Below are 21,081 nucleotides of genomic sequence, written 5' to 3'. Positions count from 1 at the left end.
GTCCAATTTCTAGCGTTGAGACTTTGATAAGTTCTATTCCAATCAAAGGTTCATCTTCAAAGCTCCAAACGGTCCTTCGATCTTAACATTCTTAACTCAAAATTTTCAGTTTCCCAAGTGCGTCTGATTTCATCATCCGTTTTAAAAAGACCACATTTGTTATGTAACGGGGTTCATAGCTTTGGAACCGCTACACTAAAGTTCACATCACGTAATAAATCCCAATCTCTCCCTACCCGAGGTTTAGGGCCTTTATCAGTGAATTTCTTTCCAGGTGGAACATCATTATCGAGAGACTAGTCTGGGTTTCTTGGAATTGGGAAGCGGCGTTATCTGGTTGTGAGTTTGATGAGTCGTGACATTTCGAGTTACGTCACTTGACAGCCTTTGAGGGCATCGGCCAGAGCTCTGAAGATACCGAATTATCTATGATTTACGCTACTTGAAAGACCAAAGTCTTTTGAGCCATACATAAAAAATCCACTCTGAGGCTTAGGTGTAGGGGCAAACAGCCCCAAAGGAGTGGTTAAAGTCTTCTTTTCTATTTTTATCTGCTTCTTTTTAGTTAAAAATCATATCAACTCAATTGAACTCATAGGTACCCACATGTTTTAAATAGGTGCTCATTACTTGTTCTGAGACTCTTTTGGATAGCAAATAGTTTACCATAAGTCGTATTGCATATAAGTCGATTTTCTGATATAATGTTACCATTGTTCGTTCCAAACACGTTAGGTGTAGGGGCAAACAGCCCCAAAAGAGGGGTTAAAGTCTTCTTTTCTATTTTTATCTGCTTCTTTTTAGTTCAAAATCATATCATCTCAATTGAACTCATAGGTACCCACATGTTTTAAATAGGTGCTCATTACTTGTTCTGAGACTCTTTTGGATAGCAAATAGTTTACCATAAGTATTGCATATAAGTCGATTTTCTGATATAATGTTACCATTGTTCGTTCCAAACACACTATGAGAAAGTACGGACCAAAAGACTTGTACTTTCGGATGGATCCGTCCTTGATAATAATATAATGATAATGGATGGTGAACGAAAAGTCATTAAAGATGTTCTAAAGACTAGATATGGTCTAGTCCAATCGTGAAGGTCAACTTCTCGGTGAAAATGGTGGACCATCTTCACACGTGCCTTGAAGAAAGAAGAAAGTTGTGACGTCAATGAAATCCCCAAACAAATAGGCCTTCGGAATGATTTTAATATAACTAGGCACCAGATTCTAGTACTTGCTTAATTATGGGAATTTTTACGTTCATTTTATGGATTTTATGGTCTATTATCAAAAAATCCATCATCATCCTTCTCGGTGAAAATGGTGGACCATCTTCACACGTGCCTTGAAGAAAGAAGAAAGTTGTGACGTCAATGAAATCCCCAAACAAATAGGAGGCCTTCGGAATGATTTTAATATAACTAGGCACCAGATTCTAGTACTTGCTTTATTATGGGAATTTTTACGTTCGTTTTATGGATTTTATGGTCTATTATCAGAAAATCCATCATCATCTCGGCTTGAAAAACGAAAAATTCAGGAGATCCAATTTAAAAATCAACAGATACAGACTGTTTGAACTTGTTAAATGTTCTCACACCGATTTCTGAAAGGCATAGCAAATGCTCTGAAGAAAATTTGATTATTCTTTCAAAAATGCTTTGATCAGGATATTGAAGCCCACTATAAAGAAGTCCAGACCATCACGAGATTTTCATTTTTAGTGAATCTTGACATACTATGTACCAACTTTACCAAATACCGAGCATGACTTGAAACTTGAAATCACTGTGTAATTTACAGGAACACTGACGAAAATTGGCAAAGATCCTGTTGGCTTATTGGGAGATTAGACCATCTCAATGCCAAAGGAGGCTCTTTAAAATATCTGGAAAACAGATGACTTCTTGTAGATATTGATTTACAAGTTTTCCACCATGTCTTCAATAATTGACACCAGAATCCAGTAGCATTCCAGTTCATATCTTACAAGAATTCATAATTATTTTCCTCTGATTCATTGTTGAATTTCATATGAAGAAAGCCTATAGCCTATAAACTTGTTAAATGTTCTCACACCGATTTCTGAAAGGCATAGCAAATGCTCTGAAGAAAATTTGATTATTCTTTCAAAAATGCTTTGATTAGGATATTGAAGCCCACTATAAAAAAGTCCAGAACATCACGAGATTTTCATTTTTAGTGAATCTTGACATACTATGTACCAACTTTACCAAATACCGAGCATGACTTGAAACTTGAAATCACTGTGTAATTTACAGGAACACTGACGAAAATTGGCAAAGATCCTGTTGGCTTATTGGGAGATTAGACCATCTCAATGCCAAAGGAGGCTCTTCAAAATATCTGGAAAACAGATGACTTCTTGTCGATATTGATTTATTAACAAGTTTTCAACCATGTCTTCAATAATTGACACCAGAATCCAGTAGCATTTCAGTTTATATCTTACAAAAATTCATAATTATTTTCCCCTGATTCATTGTTGAATTTCATATGAAGAAAGCCTATAGCCTATGCTTTCATTTGTTACATGGATAGAGTGAACATAATATCGTGACAAAGTTCAAAATGGTTCTAGGATTATCAGTTACCGTGAGCTTATCACTCTTATCAGAATGTTATTCCCAAACCGTTGGCCTAATGAGACCTAACACATTTTTTCCTGTGTTGGATCGCCAATTCTCCATTATCTTCAAATGTGCCTTGACGACTCTGAATAGTCTTGTTTCGGTGTTCGTATTGAAATAATTGATTCATCAAAGCTATCATTAGAATGCAAATGTGCACAAGACTAATGGAACATTACTGTGGTTCTGCCCACTTCTAGGGTAGATTCTAATCCTGTCCAGTCATAAATAACGTCTATTCTCAATGAAAAGAACCAACAAGCACGTTAGCCAACTTGTCATGAACATGAACATCCAGAAAACCCCCATTGGATCGCCAATTCTCCATTCTCTTCAAATGTGCCTTGACGACTCTGAATAGTCTTGTTTCGGTGTTCGTATTGAAGAACCAACTTTAGGTTCTTTATCCGGTCAACACCAAGATTGGTGCCTATGCCAATGATTGGAAAATTGGAATAAGTAGGTAACTAGAAGCTAGACCAACTTTAGGTTCTTTATCCGGTCAACACCAAGATTGGTGCCTATGCCAATGATTGGAAAATTGGAATAAGTAGGTAACTAGAAGCTATATCTGTGTGAATTATAAGTGTGGTCAAACGGAGAGTAGGTATTCATAAAAATGATAGGCTCGGTAAATCGCAATCTTCTTGATAAAGTCCAATCAATAAAATTGATAATCCCATAAATAAATTTGATAGTCCCACATAAAACATGCTAATTTCTCAAATAAAATGTGGCTTTTGGTTTCCTTGTTAGGTACTTGTTATCAAAAACATCCAGCTCTCAGCAATCTTAGCTCAGACTGTGGTCATAAAACTTATCAAGGTAAATCGGCAATCCTTTTGATAAAGTCCAATCAATGAAATTGATAATCCCATCAATAAATTTGATAGTCCCACATAAAACATGCTATTTTCTCAAATAAAATGTGGCTTTTGGTTTCCTTGTTAGGTACTTGTTATCAAAAACATCCAGCTCTCAGCAATCTTAGCTCAGACTGTGGTCATAAAACTTATCAAACCAACTCGAAAAATGGCGAAGACCACATTATTAGCGCTCGGTAACCAAAAACAAACCAGAAGACGAGATCGTGGATAATTCTCAGGTATCTTTGTATCTTGTACCTTTGTACCTACGTAACACAAGCTTTGTATCATTCTGTTACTTCATAAAATATATGGGGCAAATGGGTCATCAATACAATGTAGAGTCAGTCGATTGCTATTTAATTTTTCTCCGAGTTTTTATCACCAAGTAATCTCAGATCAGTATTGTCTGGCGGTCTAGAACCATGTCAGTTGGAAAATCCTGGAGTGAATAGAAAAAGTCAGGTGTTTTCCGTGTCAAGTCTATACGGAAATGGCTCTTTAAGTACTTTATTATGGTCAACAATGACAAAGAAAATGTATTTTACAAGTTAATAGTCTAACATCTTCCTACCTAATAGTACAACTATGACAAGTACTACTCATTTGCGATCTAGGTTGGTCTCGAGTTACTGAATAGATTAGAAGTTAGAAGTGTTCGGGAAAATGATCTATTCGTGTATTACTAGTTGACACTTTAAGTTCATTGAAAGCAATATTCGCCAGCACAATGTCAACGCAAACATGACGTTGATACAAGACAAAGTTGAGATACTAGATAAAGTTGAGCTTGATATTAATCTAATCCTTGACAGTTCTATGTAGGGGCGGTCCGGTTGATATACAATATGTCTGTTGTTCTAGCGTTCTTGACGACTAACATGGGATTTTCATCAGGTCAGGTTTCCCCACTTCACTGACAACCACTTTGTCTTCCCCATTTCGTATGATTTCCGCGTTTTTCGCTCCTAATTGGCGTTTTTTTAGACTCGACCTCTCATATCTGCATTAGTTACCTCGAGATTCCTGACTTCTCTCTGCAGCACCATTTTTAAAGCTGCCGAGCGTACAAGAAAATAATTACGCCAAGTCACACAATACACTGCTGGCTGACATAGCCTCTTCATTTAGACTTGTCTATTACAGCATTTATAGTCACTTCCATCACACAACCGGTTCTCCACAGTTCCTTGTTGGGGAGTCTCTTATATCATTTCCCTATACGCCTAATGTGACTTGACAACGACCAAACCGACTTGATGTGACCACTCTTCACCAGTTGATCATGACCGCCATAAAGGTATCCCCAAAAATTCCAAAATGATGGTCAAGTTTTTTTACAGTAATTTTTTCAATGATTTTTAATTTTTACAAATATGTGTAGAACATCTCATCTTAGACCCTGTTCCTACTTGTCGTTCGGAAAAAAATTGTGCCGTGTCTAGTGGGAACACTCTCATTTAAATAACATTGCCTACAAGGACATTCGGAAAAAAAAAATCCGATGAAACTCACAACAAGTGGGAACAGAATTCTCCAAATCGAGCTCTTCCACCCAACCAAAATCCTTTTGGATCAAACGATTATCCTTCAGATAACAGATAATAAAAGAAAAGTATTGCTTCTGGCATCCGCTACCGTACTTAACCACAACGCATGAAATCTATGCATTTACCTCACTTGAGATAGTCTTCACTTGAACTTACCTGTAATCAAACAGAAAGAAAACAAAGATGAGTATGACGACTATAACGAGTGGGTTATAATTAAAAATCAATCAAATATCAAGCCAGCCTAGTTAGCTTAGTTGGTAGTGCGTCTGCCTTGTAAGCGCTAGGCCGCGGGTTCGATTCCCGCCCGGGGCGTATTTTATCCTGATGGGATAATTCTCGGAACGGCTGGCTTTCTCCTATCCTGTCTTCCTTCTCTCTTCGATTTCGGGACGATAAGAAAGGCTCTGCTTTACCACAAATAAATTCACAATTTGATAAAACATTCCAATTAAAATAACATTATATGATAGGTACCTATTGTATATTCACTAATACCTATTATATATTCACTATTCTTATGACTTATCTAGATCATTCTAAGGTTAAGTAAGATTAATTCATTCACGAATTTATTTTTTACCCGCTATTTTCACTGATGAAGCAATCAAGGCACGTATACCTGTAAATTTAGTTAAGACCCATCGCAGCAGCATTGAAACTATCTTATCAAAAAACACCAGTGGCTTCCAAAGATAAGATTGTAGTTTCACATGTTAACAATAAAGAAACAAAACAAATAAACGGACGCAAGGAGGATGCTCCAAGAGCAAATAACAGATATAAAAGTCACTGATAGAACTGGAGAATTAATAATGAAAAATGGGATGCTCCTAGAATAGAAATCAACAACTCTCAATGGAACACGTTTCTTGTTCTTTAAATAAAGTCTTATCAAATTGTGGAATTTCCTCTCGAAAACAAAATAATACATCAGACTAAATCTTGCCTCACACTTATTTGGATGTCAATAACTCAATATGTCAAAACAACACTGTCATATTGTCAACTTTGGGAGTACCGAATTCCACAAAGAGTTCAAGAAAATCCATCATGATGACCCTGATCTAGTTATTCTAGTTTCTAAATATAGAACATTTGTAATTATGTAGTTCTTTTAGGTATAAAAGTTCAACAATATTGATCAATACATCGAACAGGTAGATATGTATTGTAGGGTAATTAATTAACTATCTGCCTAACATTTTAGGTATTAGTTTTTTTAATTAGCAGAGTTAAACGACCTACAAAACAGCCTACTGGTAGCCATTCCCATTATCAGAAACTGGAATCTAGGAAAAATTCCCGAAGGCTATCGTCATCTGGGGTCAATGAGGCGTTTAATATGCCTGAGCACACACGCGGTGAATTCAAAGGTCATGCCCATCACCCGCTGTCAATCCGAAATTATCTCCAACAACGTTGTTTCCAATTGTGCAGAATAATGTAAAAAAATATTCGAGAGAACTAATTAATTCTTTGATAGCAAGTTTGAACTTTTGGCTCAATTGATAAAAAGAGGATTTAACATTGTAACAAATCGTTCACATGGAAATGATGCAATACTGAATTTTGCTCGCCCAAGTCACGTACGTCAAAATCCGGTATCAGTATACACATTTCAATCGAGTAGGTATAATATAATATGGAGTATAGATAATAGTCCATATGTTATGAATGAAATATTGGACTGGTTCGTACCATGTGCTTTCAAATCAGGAGACTAGTTCCCTATGTGTTCGTCTATTCAGGCCGAAGAAGGAATAACGAGCGGGACTTTGTACAAATCCTGCATTAGCTATTTCATTGGACCCTTTAAAAGATTTCGTGGATAATTCTCAGGTATCTTTGTATCTTGTACCTTTGTACCTACGTAACACAAGCTTTGTATCATTCTGTTACTTCATAAAATACATGGGGTAAATGGGGCATCAATACAATGTAGAGTCAGTCCATTGCTATTTAATTTTTCTCCAAGTCTTTATCTCCAAGTAATCTCAGATCAGTATTGTCTGGCGGTCTAGAACCATGTCAGTTGGAAAATCCTGGAGTGAATAGAAAAATGTCAGGTGTTTTCCGTGTCAAGTCTATACGGAAATGGCTCTTTAGAAAAACATTCTAGGAAATAGAATTCCTCAGACATGAAACATTCCTGGAAACACTCAGACAGACACTCGCGACTGCCTCACTTGCCAAACCTTATGCAACCACTAACGAACTGTTCGCTTTTCATGCGCACGAACCACTAACAAACATTGCCATTGAAATTAATAAATTATTTCAATCCCATCAACAGGTTTACAGAGTACTAGGTAGAGGTATCGTTGATATTGTTAACAAGTTGGTATTAATTTGGATTCAGAATAACCTTGACCATGTGGCTAGGCAACAATTCCTTGATCTTGATCGTATAATTATCAGCCTGGCGATAATGGCATGAATATTAAGAAGAAAAACTTGAAATACAAAACAAACCACAAAGATTTTTTTCTATACCTTAAACTGTTTTTTCTTGACGTTGCTGTGATAGTTGTTCTGCGCATTTCATGGCCGACGGTCGCGCATGCCTCTGGGTTTGGGCTCATCTTTTCAATCTCTCATCTTGCCAACGGGGGTTTTCTGGATGTTCATGTTGCATGTTCATGACAAGTTGGCTAACGTGCTTGTTGGTTCTTTTCATTGAGAATAGACGTTATTTATGACTGGACAGAATTAGAGTCTACCCTAGAAGTGGGCAGAACCACAGTAATGTTCCATTAGTCTTGTGCACATTTGCATTCTAATGATAGCTTTGATGAATCAATTAGCAGAACACGTGCAATCTTAAGCTGACCAACTAAGCTGCCAGATAGTGTCAGTGAAAATCCGTTCATCCTATGCAAGACCCAATATGGCCTGGTGAACAAGTACCCATAATAAAAAGTCCTGTAGGTATATTTTTTTGCACAATAAAGGAAAAATTGAATTGAATTGAAGTCTGTACCCACTCATATAAGTCGAACATTCCAGCAAAGAAAACAGGGACATCAGCCACAAATTGAGATGTCTGCATCAACATCCACTTTTAGATGTCACCGATTCAAGATTCAAGACCAAGGCCTCTTCACCAAATATTTTCCTGACATTCGTCTGTACTGTTAAATTGCTCCCAGGTAATTCGATTACGTAAAGACTATTTGGTTCCACCTAACAGATTTTAAGGTCCCAAATCGATCATCCCATATAGCAGGAAACTTAATCGAGCAGAACTGCCACTTCATCCTGAATCCTTGATCATCATTCGGAGGTTGGAGGTCAGGTAATTTAGCAAACTCAAATGAATTTAACCATCATCTAAAATCAGTCTGAAAATCAACTCATTAATCCAGGCTTTTTTGACATTACATTTTGTATGATAAGGGTTATTAACGTTATTGACTACTAAGGTTTTAAGGGGTTTTACCTTTCACTTGGCTTCAAAGCCTCTTTTGATTAACCTCACCTAGCCTGAGTGGGGCCAGTGGGGCCGGGATGAGCCAGCGGCACACGATTATCCAGGTGGTCATCCATTCAGAATTAACCACAGGTAACATCAGGAAATGGTGTGCTCAACATGCTGTCAGCTATTTGGTTTAGTTTAACCTAGCAGATTTTAACTGGCTCGGTGCCGCTTTTTCGGGCTCTTTGGTTAGCTGGTAATTAAGAATGATCAAAATCAAAGTGGGACTTGCCAGTACGTACGAGTATACACTGGATTCGGGAAATATAATAAAACCATATAGGTATGCATTGTGGGCTGTGAATCTATGACATTCTGATGCCAACAAACGCTAAAGAAGCATTGTATCCACATTTTCACAATTGAAGATCATGAGACTAGCTTGGTCGACATTATAAATAAGACAGTAGAACTAAAACAAGATAAGATTGTGGATGTTGAAATTCCATTGGGAAGGCTAACAGAAGCAGTGGTGTCAGGTAATCTATTTCAAATCTAAAACTAGAAGGTTCGGGGCGAAATTTATGTGACAGGAGATGGAGATATACATAGGTGATAGGATCATAGGAGACAATGGAGACATCATAAACGAATATCTTGTCCATCGTTCTACAATCTACACTTTGTGTCTAAGTATACTGTTGATGTCATTGATTATGTCTTGAGGCTAAAAATGGTACTGACATCCTAAAAATAACTTACAATTAGGTTAAGTGGTTTACATAGGTGTCTAGGTACATAACATACCTATACATAGGTATATATATATACAAATATTCAAATTTATACTTCAACCAATGTCTACACAATTACCTATGTAGGTATATCATGTAGGTTCTTTCATATTAAAATCATCGGCAACACATGAAAACAGTAGGTAGGTCTGATTTTGTCTCAAATAGGCAATCTCTACCATTTTAACCGGAAAAAAGCTACATTTTTTTAGGGCTTTATTTTAAGTGGCAGGGTTCTCACTTACGTGAGTTCTTCCACACAACCACTACATACCTACATGGAAAGCTTAATACGTGTATTTTATATGTAGGTGCATATGTGGACCTACATACCTGTATATAAGAGTAAGTACATAATGAGATTGAAAGCCTAGGGTAAGATAAAGTTCTCTCCAAGTTGACTGAACTATAAAAGCTGCGTCTATGTAATCTTGGTAATCAACAGGAATCAACCTCTCTAGTAAATACATACATAGGTATTAATAAAAACAGGAATCGACTTAGAGTAGACGATGTAGAGTGTAAAACACAGCTTAAAGCTCGCACAGGTCGATTAATGACAAATTACCGCGCTGATCGGTAACGCGTGTAATAATTACACCCTAATTACATACTCTTATTAGTCCTAATTGTTTAATGATACCAGAACCACTAGGTCCTGCTTAGTTTGGCAAGTGAGGCAGTCGCGAGTGTCTGTCTGAGTGTTTCCAGGAATGTTTCATGTCTGAGGAATTCTATTTCCTAGAATGTTTTTCTAAAGAGCCATTTCCGTATAGACTTGACACGGAAAACACCTGACATTTTTCTATTCACTCCAGGATTTTCCAACTGACATGGTTCTAGACCGCCAGACAATACTGGTCTGAGATTACTTGGTGATAAAGGTCAAAACTTTTGTAAATATTACGGGAACATTAATTTGACTAGAGTTTTATGCTTTTCTTGAAACATGGACAAGATTAATTCTTCTTCCTCACGCAGAATAACTGAATGACATTCCACACCCGGACTTCTTTAATTGACTCTGCAACTGCTAGAGTCCAAAAGGTGGCAGAACCAGCAGTGTCATCCAAGTTATTTTCCTCTTGCCCTACCCTTCCAAAGAGATATCCACATATCAAGCCATGGCACATTACACCTATCAAAACAGTTGATAAGGCCACATCCACATGCTGAGTAAAGCCTCAGGCACACGGAGAGATAATTGATATTTTCCTAGACGTGAAAAATCAATTAGACCTAAAAATACAAGCGTAGAGCAATAATTAATAGTTCTCAGCTCGACTAGATCAAATAGGAGTGTTACTGGAAGATTTATTAGACTAGTAGATGGAAAAAAGGAATCGCAGGAGGGATATGGAGGTATGCTGATGGAAAGAGACATAGATATAGAGGTATGCTCATGGAAAGAGACATGGATATGGAGGTATGCTCATGGAAAGAGACATGGATATGGAGTGATTTTCAATTTTTTATTTAACACAAAGATAATAAAATATAAAAAAATATAGCGAAATTATTGAAATGAACCAAAGCTGTACACGAACCAATTTCTCCGAACTGGGTGAAAATGAAGTGAATTCGTGACACCGATTGTATTCGTTGCATCTAAAGTTGGAATACTGGCAATCAATTTTGTTATCTTATCATATCATTGAAAATGTTTCTTTGGATTATTTAGTGTGGGTCCTGCTTTTGCAGTATGTGGACTGCTTTTTATTGTGTTTCTCATGAAGTAACAGAATGATACAAAGCTTGTGTTACGTAGGTACAAAGGTACAAGATACAAAGATACCTGAGAATTATCCACGAAATCTTAGGGTCCAATAAAATAGCTAATGCAGGATTTGTACAAAGTCCCGCTCGTTATTCCTTCTTCGGCCTGAATAGACGAACACAATATAGGGAACTTCTAGTCTCCTGATTTGAAAGCACATGGTACGAACCAGTCCAATATTTCATTCATAATCATAACATATGGATTATTACATACTCGTATTACCTATACTCCATATTATATTATACGTACTCGATTGAATTATGTATACTGATTCCGGATTTTGACGTACGTGACTTGGGCGAGCAAAATTCAGTATTGCATCATTTCCATGTGAACGATTTGTTACTATGTTAAATCCTCTTTTTATCAATTGAGCCAAAAGTTCAAACTTGCTATCAAAGAATTAATTAGTTCTCTCGAATATTTTTTTACATTATTCTGCACAATTGGAAACATCTCAAACAACGTTGTTGGAGATAATTTCGGATTGGTGATGGGCATGACCTTTGAAACCACCGCGTGTGTGCTCAGGCATATTAAACGCCTCATTGACCCCAGATTACGAGAGCCTTCGGGAATTTTTCCTAGATTCCAGTTTCTGATAATGGGAATGGCTACCAGTAGGCTGTTTTGTAGGTCTTTTAACTCTGCTAATTAAAAAACTAACAAAACGTTAGGCAGATAATTAATTAATTACCCTACATACATACCTACCTGTTCGATGTATTGATCAATATTGTTGAACTATTACACCTAAAAGAACTACATAATTACAAATGTTCTATATTTAGAAACCAGATCATGGATTTTCTTGAACTCTTTGTGGAATTCGGTTCTCCCGAAGTTGACAATATGACAGTGTTGTTTTGCCATATTCAGTTATTGACATCCAAATAAATGTGAGGCAAGATTTAGTCTATGTATTATTTTGTTTTCGAGAGGAAATTTCACAATTTGATAAGACTTTATTTAAAGAACAAGAAACGTGTTTCACTGAGAGTTGTTGATTTCTAGGAGCATCCCATTTTTCATTATTAATTCTCGAGTTCTATCAGTGACTTTTAAATCTGTTATTTGCTCTTGAGCATCCTCCTTACGTCCGTTTATTTGTTTTGTTTCTTTATTGTTAACATGTGAAACTACAATCTTATCTTTGGAAGCCACTGGTGTTTTTTGATAAGATAGTTTCAATGCTGCTGCGATGGGTCTTAACTAAATTTACAGGTATACGTGCCTTGATTGCTTCATCAGTGAAAATAGCGGGTAAAAAATAAATTCGTGAATGAATTAATCTTACTTAACCTTAGAATGATCTAGATAAGTCATAAGAATAGTGAATATATAATAGGTATTAGTGAATATACAATAGGTACCTATCATATAATGTTATTTTAATTGGAATGTTTTATCAAATTGTGAATTTATTTGTGGTAAAGCAGAGCCTTTCTTATCGTCCCGAAATCGAAGAGAGAAGGAAGACAGGATAGGAGAAAGCCAGCCGTTCCGAGAATTATCCCATCAGGATAAAATACGCCCCGGGCGGGAATCGAACCCGCGGCCTAGCGCTTACAAGGCAGACGCACTACCAACTAAGCTAACCAGGCTGGCTTGATATTTGATTGATTTATTTAAAGTCAATATTTAAGGGTATTTGAGTGAAATTTCGAGTGTATGGCCGCCATACACGCCTTATATGGACGCTACGCCACTGGTGAATTGACTGACGTGACTAGATTCTAATATCAACTTCCTAGTCGAGAGAAGAAAACAAAATAAGTTAGGTAGGCCTACCTAACTATATTGATTTTATGAGTGTGAATTCATAGATAGGTATTAGGTAGGTATGGTAGGGTACCTACCTAATATTTGGTATCTAGTTACAGTGGTTGTATCAAATGAAGTGCAGTTCCTTTTAGGGCTCATTTATGAATTCATGAGTACAGAAATACCTAAATATTCTAAATGAATCGTGGACCTGTCATATTACTGAGTAACTGAGGTTGTTTTTTTTAATTCCTAGGATTTCTTTTATTCAGATTTTTGTTAATTTATCAATTTCTAGCTATTTGGCACTGAGTGGCAAGCAAAATAGTCGGTGTTATTGATTTGTGTGCTACGTATTTTTAAGAATAAAACACATCCCTAACACTCTACTTGGACCAATTAGTACCACACTGGTTATCAGTAATATATTTAACCTAAACAAATTAGCTAATACACTTGACACCTACGTCTGAGATTGTTTCAATAACCCCGATCATGGATTTACAATTTACAGTCATTTTTTTCCTCAATTAGTTACCTATCACAACCTAACTAATAACCATATGGTTATAGTATCTACATATGCACGATAACTATAACAGAATTCAATTAGCTACCTATAGTTCATCCAGATTACGCCCCGGGCGGGAATCGAACCCGCGGCCTAGCGCTTACAAGGCAGACGCACTACCAACTAAGCTAACTAGGCTGGCTTGATATTTGATTGATTTTTAATTATAACCCACTCGTTATAGTCGTCATACTCATCTTTGTTTTCTTTCTGTTTGATTACAGGTAAGTTCAAGTGAAGACTGTCTCATTGTCTCAAGTGAGGTAAATGCATAGATTTCATGCGTTGTGGTTAAGTACGGTAGCGGATGCCAGAAGCAATACTTTTCTTTTATTATCTGTTATCTGAAGGATAATCGTTTGATCCAAAAGGATTTTGGTTGGGTGGAAGAGCTCGATTTGGAGAATTCTGTTCCCACTTGTTGTGAGTTTCATCGGATTTTTTTTTTCCGAATGTCCTTGTAGGCAATGTTATTTAAATGAGAGTGTTCCCACTAGACACGGCACAATTTTTTTCCGAACGACAAGTAGGAACAGGGTCTAAGATGAGATGTTCTACACATATTTGTAAAAATTAAAAATCATTGAAAAAATTACTGTAAAAAAACTTGACCATCATTTTGGAATTTTTGGGGATACCTTTATGGCGGTCATGATCAACTGGTGAAGAGTGGTCACATCAAGTCGGTTTGGTCGTTGTCAAGTCACATTAGGCGTATAGGGAAATGATATAAGAGACTCCCCAACAAGGAACTGTGGAGAACCGGTTGTGTGATGGAAGTGACTATAAATGCTGTAATAGACAAGTCTAAATGAAGAGGCTATGTCAGCCAGCAGTGTATTGTGTGACTTGGCGTAATTATTTTCTTGCACGCTCGGCAGCTTTAGAGCTTTCCTGGGTGAGAAAAGGGAATGCCGCAAGTGAATGTCTGAAGGCAAACCACACTTGGCATGACATTTTGTTAAAGTGTTTTTGAGGAGATAAAAAAACTATTTGTATTACAATATTTAGATACAATTTTGTACCTAAACATTGTAATGGGTCGAGTGGATCAGGTACACCATCATGTCTTCTGATGAAGGCTTTCGCACATCGAAGCCTTTACCCCTTCATGTGAGTTCCTTTAGAACTGTCACTTTTACAATCCTTTCTCAAATCAGTTGAGACAACTAACCAAGTCTTTGCATGGAACATACGAATTACAATTTATGATTTTATGCATGTATTAAGGTGGTATTGTACTGTCAAGTCCTTCTAAATGGCCATAATTATCAGATTTAGTATTAGTATTTAACTCCAAAAGGGAATGCCGCAAGTGAATGTCTGAAGGCAAACCACACTTGCCATGACATTTTGTTAAAGTGTTTTTTTTTTTTTTTACAATATTTAGATACAATTTTGTACCTAAACATTGTAATGGGTCGAGTGGATCAGGTACATCATCATGTCTTCTGATGAAGGCTTTCGCACATCGAAGCCTTTACCCCTTCATGTGAGTTCCTTTAGAATTCTCCCTTTTAGAACAATCCTTTCCCAAATCAGTTGTCTTTGCATGGAACATACGAATTACATTTTATGCATGTATTAAGTAAGGTAGTATTGTACTGTCAAGTCCTTCTAAATGGCCATAATTATTATCAGAGTTAGTAATTAACTCCTTGATATTAATCTCTTGAATGTTGTGTGCTCCATTGTAAGCTGAAGAAAGTGTAACGAAATGTTTCAATAGCAAATATATGTATCAGCAGTAACACTAACACCCACTCCCTGTAGTCTATTCTTAATCCCGGGTCTACAATCTCAAGTTAAAGTCTTTGTTAACTTCTGAGCATTCTTAGAGGCTATCCCGGAATCGTCTCCGAACATTCTCAGAATCTATCACTTCAATATGGGATTGTATCAATCTAGGTACTATCTTATTTATAATGTCGACCAAGCTAGTCCCATGATCTTCAATTGTGAAAATGTGGATACAATGCTTCTTTAGCGTTTGTTGGCATCAGAATGTCATTGATTCACAGCCCACAATGCATACCTACCTATATGGTTTTATTATATTTCCTGAATCCAGTATATACGTACTGGCAAGTCCCACTTTGATTTTGATCATTCATAAATTACCAGCTAACTAAAGAGCCCGAAAAAGCGGCACCGAGCCAGTTAAAATCTGCTTGGTTAAACTAAACCAAATAGCTGACAGCATGTTGAGCACACCATTTCCTGATGTTACCTATGGTTAATTCTGAATGGGTGACCACCTGGATAATCGTGTGCCGCTGGCTCATCCCGGCCCCACTCAGACTAGGTGAGGTTAATCAAAAGAGGCTTTGAAGCCAAGTGGAAGGTAAAACCCCTTAAAACCTTAGTAGTCAATAACGTTAATAACCCTTATCATACAAAAAGTAATGTCAAAAAAGCGTCGATTAATGAGTTGATTTTCAGACTGATTTTAAAGATGGTTAAATTCATTTGAGTCTGCTAAATTACCTGACCTCCAATCTCCGAATGATGATCAAGGATTCAGGATGAAGTGGCAGTTCTGCTCGATTAAGTTTCCTGCTATATGGGATGATCGATTTGGGACCTTAAAATCTGTTAGGTGGAACCAAATAGTCTTTACGTAATCGAATTACCCGGGAGCAATTTAACAGTACCTACCGACGAATGTCAGGAAAATATTTGGTGAAGAGGCCTTGGTCTTGAATCGGTGACATCTAAAAGTGGATATTGATGCAGACATCTCAGTTTTCTTTGCTGGAATGTTCGACTTATATGAGTGGGTACAGACTTCAATTTAATTCATTTTTTCCTTTATTGTGCAAAAACAATATACCTACAGGACTTTGTACTATGGGTACTTGTTCACCAGGCCATATTGGGTCTTGCATAGGATGAACGGATTTTCACTGACACTATCTGGCAGCTTAGTTGGTCCGCTTAAGTTTGCACGTGTTCTGCTAATTGATTCATCAACGCTATCATTAGAATGCAAATGTGCACAAGACTAATGGAACATTACTGTGGTTCTGCCCACTTCTAGGGTAGACTCTAATCCTGTCCAGTCATAAATAACGTCTATTCTCAATGAAAAGAACCAACAAGTACGTTAGCCAACTTGTCATGCACTGACATCATATCCGAGTGGCCTGTGGTGAACCTGGTAGCCAATCAGTCAACACGTTGGGTGATTGATGGTCTGGAACTGTGGACACCAAATCATGTGGACCGTCAGAGACCATTTCTGTCAGTTAGACTATCAGGGACTACGATGTTTCATGTTTCATTCACGCATCTTCTACATAGATTTGGTGCTTTGCTGATCTCGTTGTGAATTGATTTGACATTTTCTTTTGTCTGTACTATGTGTGGACCGTCAGAGACCATTTCTGTCAGTTAGACTATCAGGGACTACGATGTTTCATGTTTCATTCACGGATCATCTACATAGATTTGGTGCTTTGCTGATCTCGTTGTGAATTGATTGTACTATGTACTGTTGTCCCTTAGGCTTATCTGTATGATGTGCAATGTACATGGATAAACTATTCTACACTCTGGTGATGTGTCCACACATATTCAACGCCGTCGATCGACGTCAACTGAAACCGTACACTGCCTCGACCAGATAGATTCACCCCTTCACCTCGTAGATCAACGTCGTCGACTATGCACAGCTTTAGGTTGACAAGGCTTATCTGTATGATGTGCAATGTACATGGATAAGCTATTCTACACTCTGGTGATGTGTCCACACATATTCAACGCCGTCGATCGACATCAACTGAAACCGTACACTGCCTCGACAACATAGATTCACCTCGTCGATCGACGTCCTCATTTTTTCGCTGTCGTCGTCGACTATGTGCACAGCTTTAGGTCGACAAATGCTCAATCTGTCAAAACTTTTGTAAATATTACGGGCACATTAATTTGACTAGAGTTTTATGCTTTTCTTGAAACATGGACAAGATTAATTCTTCTTCTTCACGCAGAATAACTGAATGACATTCCACATTCGGACTTCTTTAATTAACAATTCTCGAGTGTCATCCAAGTTATTTTCCTCTTGCCCTACCCTTTCAAAGAGATATCCACATATCAAGCCATGGCACATTACACCTATCAAAACACTTGATAAGGCCACATCCACATGCTGAGTGAAGCCTCAGGCACACCGAGAAAGATAATAAAATTGATATTTTCCTAGACGTGAAAAATCAATTAGACCTAAAAATACGAGCGTAGAGCAATAATTATTAGTTCTCAGCTCGACTAGATCAAATAGGAGTGTTACTGGAAGATTTATTAGAAGAAACAGACTAGACGACTAGTAGATGGAAAAAAGGAATCGCAGGAGGGATATGGAGGTATGCTCATGGAAAGAGACATGGATATGGAAAGACTTCATTAGACGTATCGCCAAATAAAAACATCCTGTCCATATATGCAAAAAGTGGATGAACGACTTATCTAGTGAAAATAGTGAAATGGGAGTCTTCTTCATTAACGTACATAACCTCAAAACGTGGCGAAAACGAAGCCAAAAAAATGAGTAAAAGCAGCCACAGTGAAACCTCAAAATAGTCTATCGTATTATTTGGTTAACTGTCTATGCCTCTTCTATGGTAGAAGAACTTCGTATTATTCACGCGAGGTGCAAGATTTGGTGCGCTGGATGGTGCGTCACCATTACTATTTGGTGCGACAATGGACACCCCCAAAAATTCAACACAATAGACACAAATAATAAGTCAGTACGGGCACGGAAAATAAGATAAAGATATTACAAGGATATTACAAATTACAAAGATATTTCTGCTCGTCCCTGTTGAATGTAGAGCTCAATGTAGATTCAGACCAGGTAATCCAGGTATGCAAACAGAGAACCATCCTCACAATCATACCTCGAGTACATTTCCCTACACGGGCAAGTCTTGGATACATTCAGAAGAATCGACTTCACAGACAGGCTCACAGGCAAGTCTCAGAACTGACTTGAGAGACCCGGAAGAGAATTGAATAGTGAAAGTGACCTAAGCAATGATGCTAGGAGTGTGCAAGTGGAGGAGGTTGGAATGGAATCATGGGAGATACGAGTACCAACGAACGATTCTTCCGTGAGGAAGAATTGATGGAATTAGTGAAATAATTGATAGAGCTAGTGGAAGAATTGATGAATTTATTAGTAAAATTGATGGAATCAGTGGAAGAATGGATGGAATCAGAATCAGTTGAAGAATGGATGGAATCAGTGGATAGAATGATATGGAAGTGATTTATGGAATGTGTTTTTAAGATGAGGATGACTATTTTTGACGGCACGAAGCCAGGGATAAAGTATCTAAGGGTCACTCAAGAAACAATTGGTAGTAAGTTTAAGTTGGTAGCATAGAATTATTGGAATGGAATCATGGGAGATACGAGTACCAACGAACGATTCTTCCGTGAGGAAGAATTGATGGAATTAGTGAAATAATTGATAGAGTTAGTGGAAGAATTGATGAATTTAGTAGTAGAATTGATGGAATCAGTGGAAGAATGGATGGAATCAGTGGATAGAAAGATATGGAAGTGATTTATGGAATGTGTTTTTAAGATGAGGATGACTATTTTTGACGGCACGAAACGAGGGATAAAGTATCTAAGGGTCAGTCAAGAAACAATTGGTAGTAAGTTTAAGTTGGTAGCATAGAATTGATAGTAAATTACTAATAGTGCCTTCAGCCTGTGTACTTACATAGGTCCGGAAGACACATTAATCCTAACAGAATACCAGAATATAAGTACTTCATTTTTAAAATGGTAAATTGATGAAAACGATGGAAATTTATAACAAAAATGTGTTATCCTGATTCCTGAATCACAAATCCACAGTAATGGCTTCAGAAGGAAACTGCCACGGTACCATTTTATTTTGAACACACCCTGTGCAGCAAGCTCACCTACGGGTCTGGCCAGCACGATTGAAATCAGTGAGTGCCTAAATTTATCAGCCTTGGTACTTCTCTTCGAAAGTAAAAGTGAGCATGGCTTCTCAAACCTGTGTGTGGGTGCTTCCTAACCTAACTTTCTCCTCAGCCTTGAATCTTCTCGTTTCTTTTAATCAAATCCACTTCTGGTTCGATTAAACTTCCCTGTCTGTGTATAATGGTACTCGAATAGCTTTTATTTCACTCTCCTAACCTAACTTTCTCCTCAGCCTTGAATCTTCTCGTTTCTTTTAATCAAATCCACTTCTGGTTCGATTAAACTTCCCTGTCTGTGGATAATGGTACTCGAATAACTTTTATTTCACTATTTTTATCGAAGATAAGTAATAAACGAAGCAATAAAAGTTATCTGGAAGCACTTGGGTCGGGATGTTTCTGAGAGACAGTGGTGACTTCTGGGAGTCAGGGAAGATTTCTGTGGGAGATTCGTGGAGTACTGAGTAGTTTCGTCAACTACCTATGTATGTATCTCAAAACAGAAACTCAGCTCAGAAACACAGCTCTTAATGGGTTTTTACGAGTTGACAAAGAAAACCGATGGATCTCAATCTACAAAAAAATCACCTTTGAATTTTAGAATAAAAGTTATCTGGAAGCACTTGGGTCGGGATGTTTCTGAGAGACAGTGGTGACTTCTGGGAGTCAGGGAAGACTTCTGTGGGAGATTCGTGGAGTACTGATGAGTAGTTTCGTCAACTACATATGTATCTCAAAACAGAAACACAGCTCTTCGTTAATGGGTTTTTACGAGTTGACAAAGAAAACTGATGAATGGATGAATCTCAATCTCCAAAAAATCACCTTTGAATTTTATAATAAAAGTTATCTGGAAGCACTTGGGTCGGGATGTTTCTGAGAGACAGTGGTGACTTCTGGGAGTCAGGGAAGACTTCTGTGGGAGACTCATGAAGTGCTGTGTAGTTTCGTCAACTATGTATCTCAAAATAGAAACAAAACTCTTCGTTGATAGGTTTTCAAGAGTTGACAAAACCGATGGATCTCAATTTCCAAAAATCACCTTTGAATTTTGTGACTATTTAATAGTCAGTTCTGATCTTCATAAACAAAAGCGGAGCAGACCTCCTACACTAAACCAAGAGGGTCTACAATTTTCCTCGTGCAAATAAATTGTTTTCTACAATTGCTTGTGGAGATAATTGTTTGGATTGTAGATGACGATGACGTGAGCAAACAGGAACAAGAAAAGAATTTGAACCGAATGGCCTTTCCCTGAATCAATTATTTTGTCGCTCCTGGGGTTCGAATCCCACAGTCCCCTCGCAGAATTCAATGGCTTTGCAACTACACTACTCCTACACTAAACCAAGAGGGTCTACAATTTTCCTCGTGCAAATAAATTGTTTTCTACAATTGCTTGTGGAGATAATTGTTTGGATTGCAGATGACGATGACGTGAGCAAACAGGAACAAGAAAGGAATTTGAACCAGCCTTTCCCTGAATCAATTATTTTGTCGCTCCTGGGGTTCGAATCCCACAGTCCCCTCGCAGAATTCAATGGCTTAGCAACTACACAAGTGGGACCTGGAACAACCTATAACAACGTGCAACAATGAGCAATGATAGATGAAACAGTTCAGAGATTAATCCGACCCTCCAATGGCGTGAGCAGACCTCCTACACTAAACCAAGAGGGTCTACAATTTTCCTCGTGCAAATAAATTGTTTTC

General features: G+C 37.5%; 1 protein-coding gene across 4 annotated transcripts in view; it reads left to right on the top strand.

The window, feature by feature from the left end:
- LOC103508079 (hepatic leukemia factor-like) overlaps positions 1 to 21,081 on the top strand; it is a 123,791-nt gene that overhangs the window by 45,242 nt on the left and 57,468 nt on the right. Inside the window, exon 1 of one of the 4 annotated variants that reach the window (XM_026822792.1) lies at positions 12,225 to 12,291. The exons of the other annotated variants lie outside the window; for them this stretch is intronic. Coding sequence (XP_026678593.1) covers positions 12,258 to 12,291 — 34 coding nt within the window. The 5' untranslated portion in view covers positions 12,225 to 12,257. Of the gene's footprint in view, positions 1 to 12,224; positions 12,292 to 21,081 lie in introns of those variants that run through there. 4 annotated transcript variants of the gene reach the window in all.

The sequence above is a fragment of the Diaphorina citri genome, unplaced genomic scaffold, assembly GCF_000475195.1.
Source record: "Diaphorina citri unplaced genomic scaffold, Diaci psyllid genome assembly version 1.1 scaffold365, whole genome shotgun sequence".
NCBI classification, from domain to species: domain Eukaryota; kingdom Metazoa; phylum Arthropoda; class Insecta; order Hemiptera; family Psyllidae; genus Diaphorina; species Diaphorina citri.
This window is presented reverse-complemented; position numbering and strand designations above follow the sequence as displayed.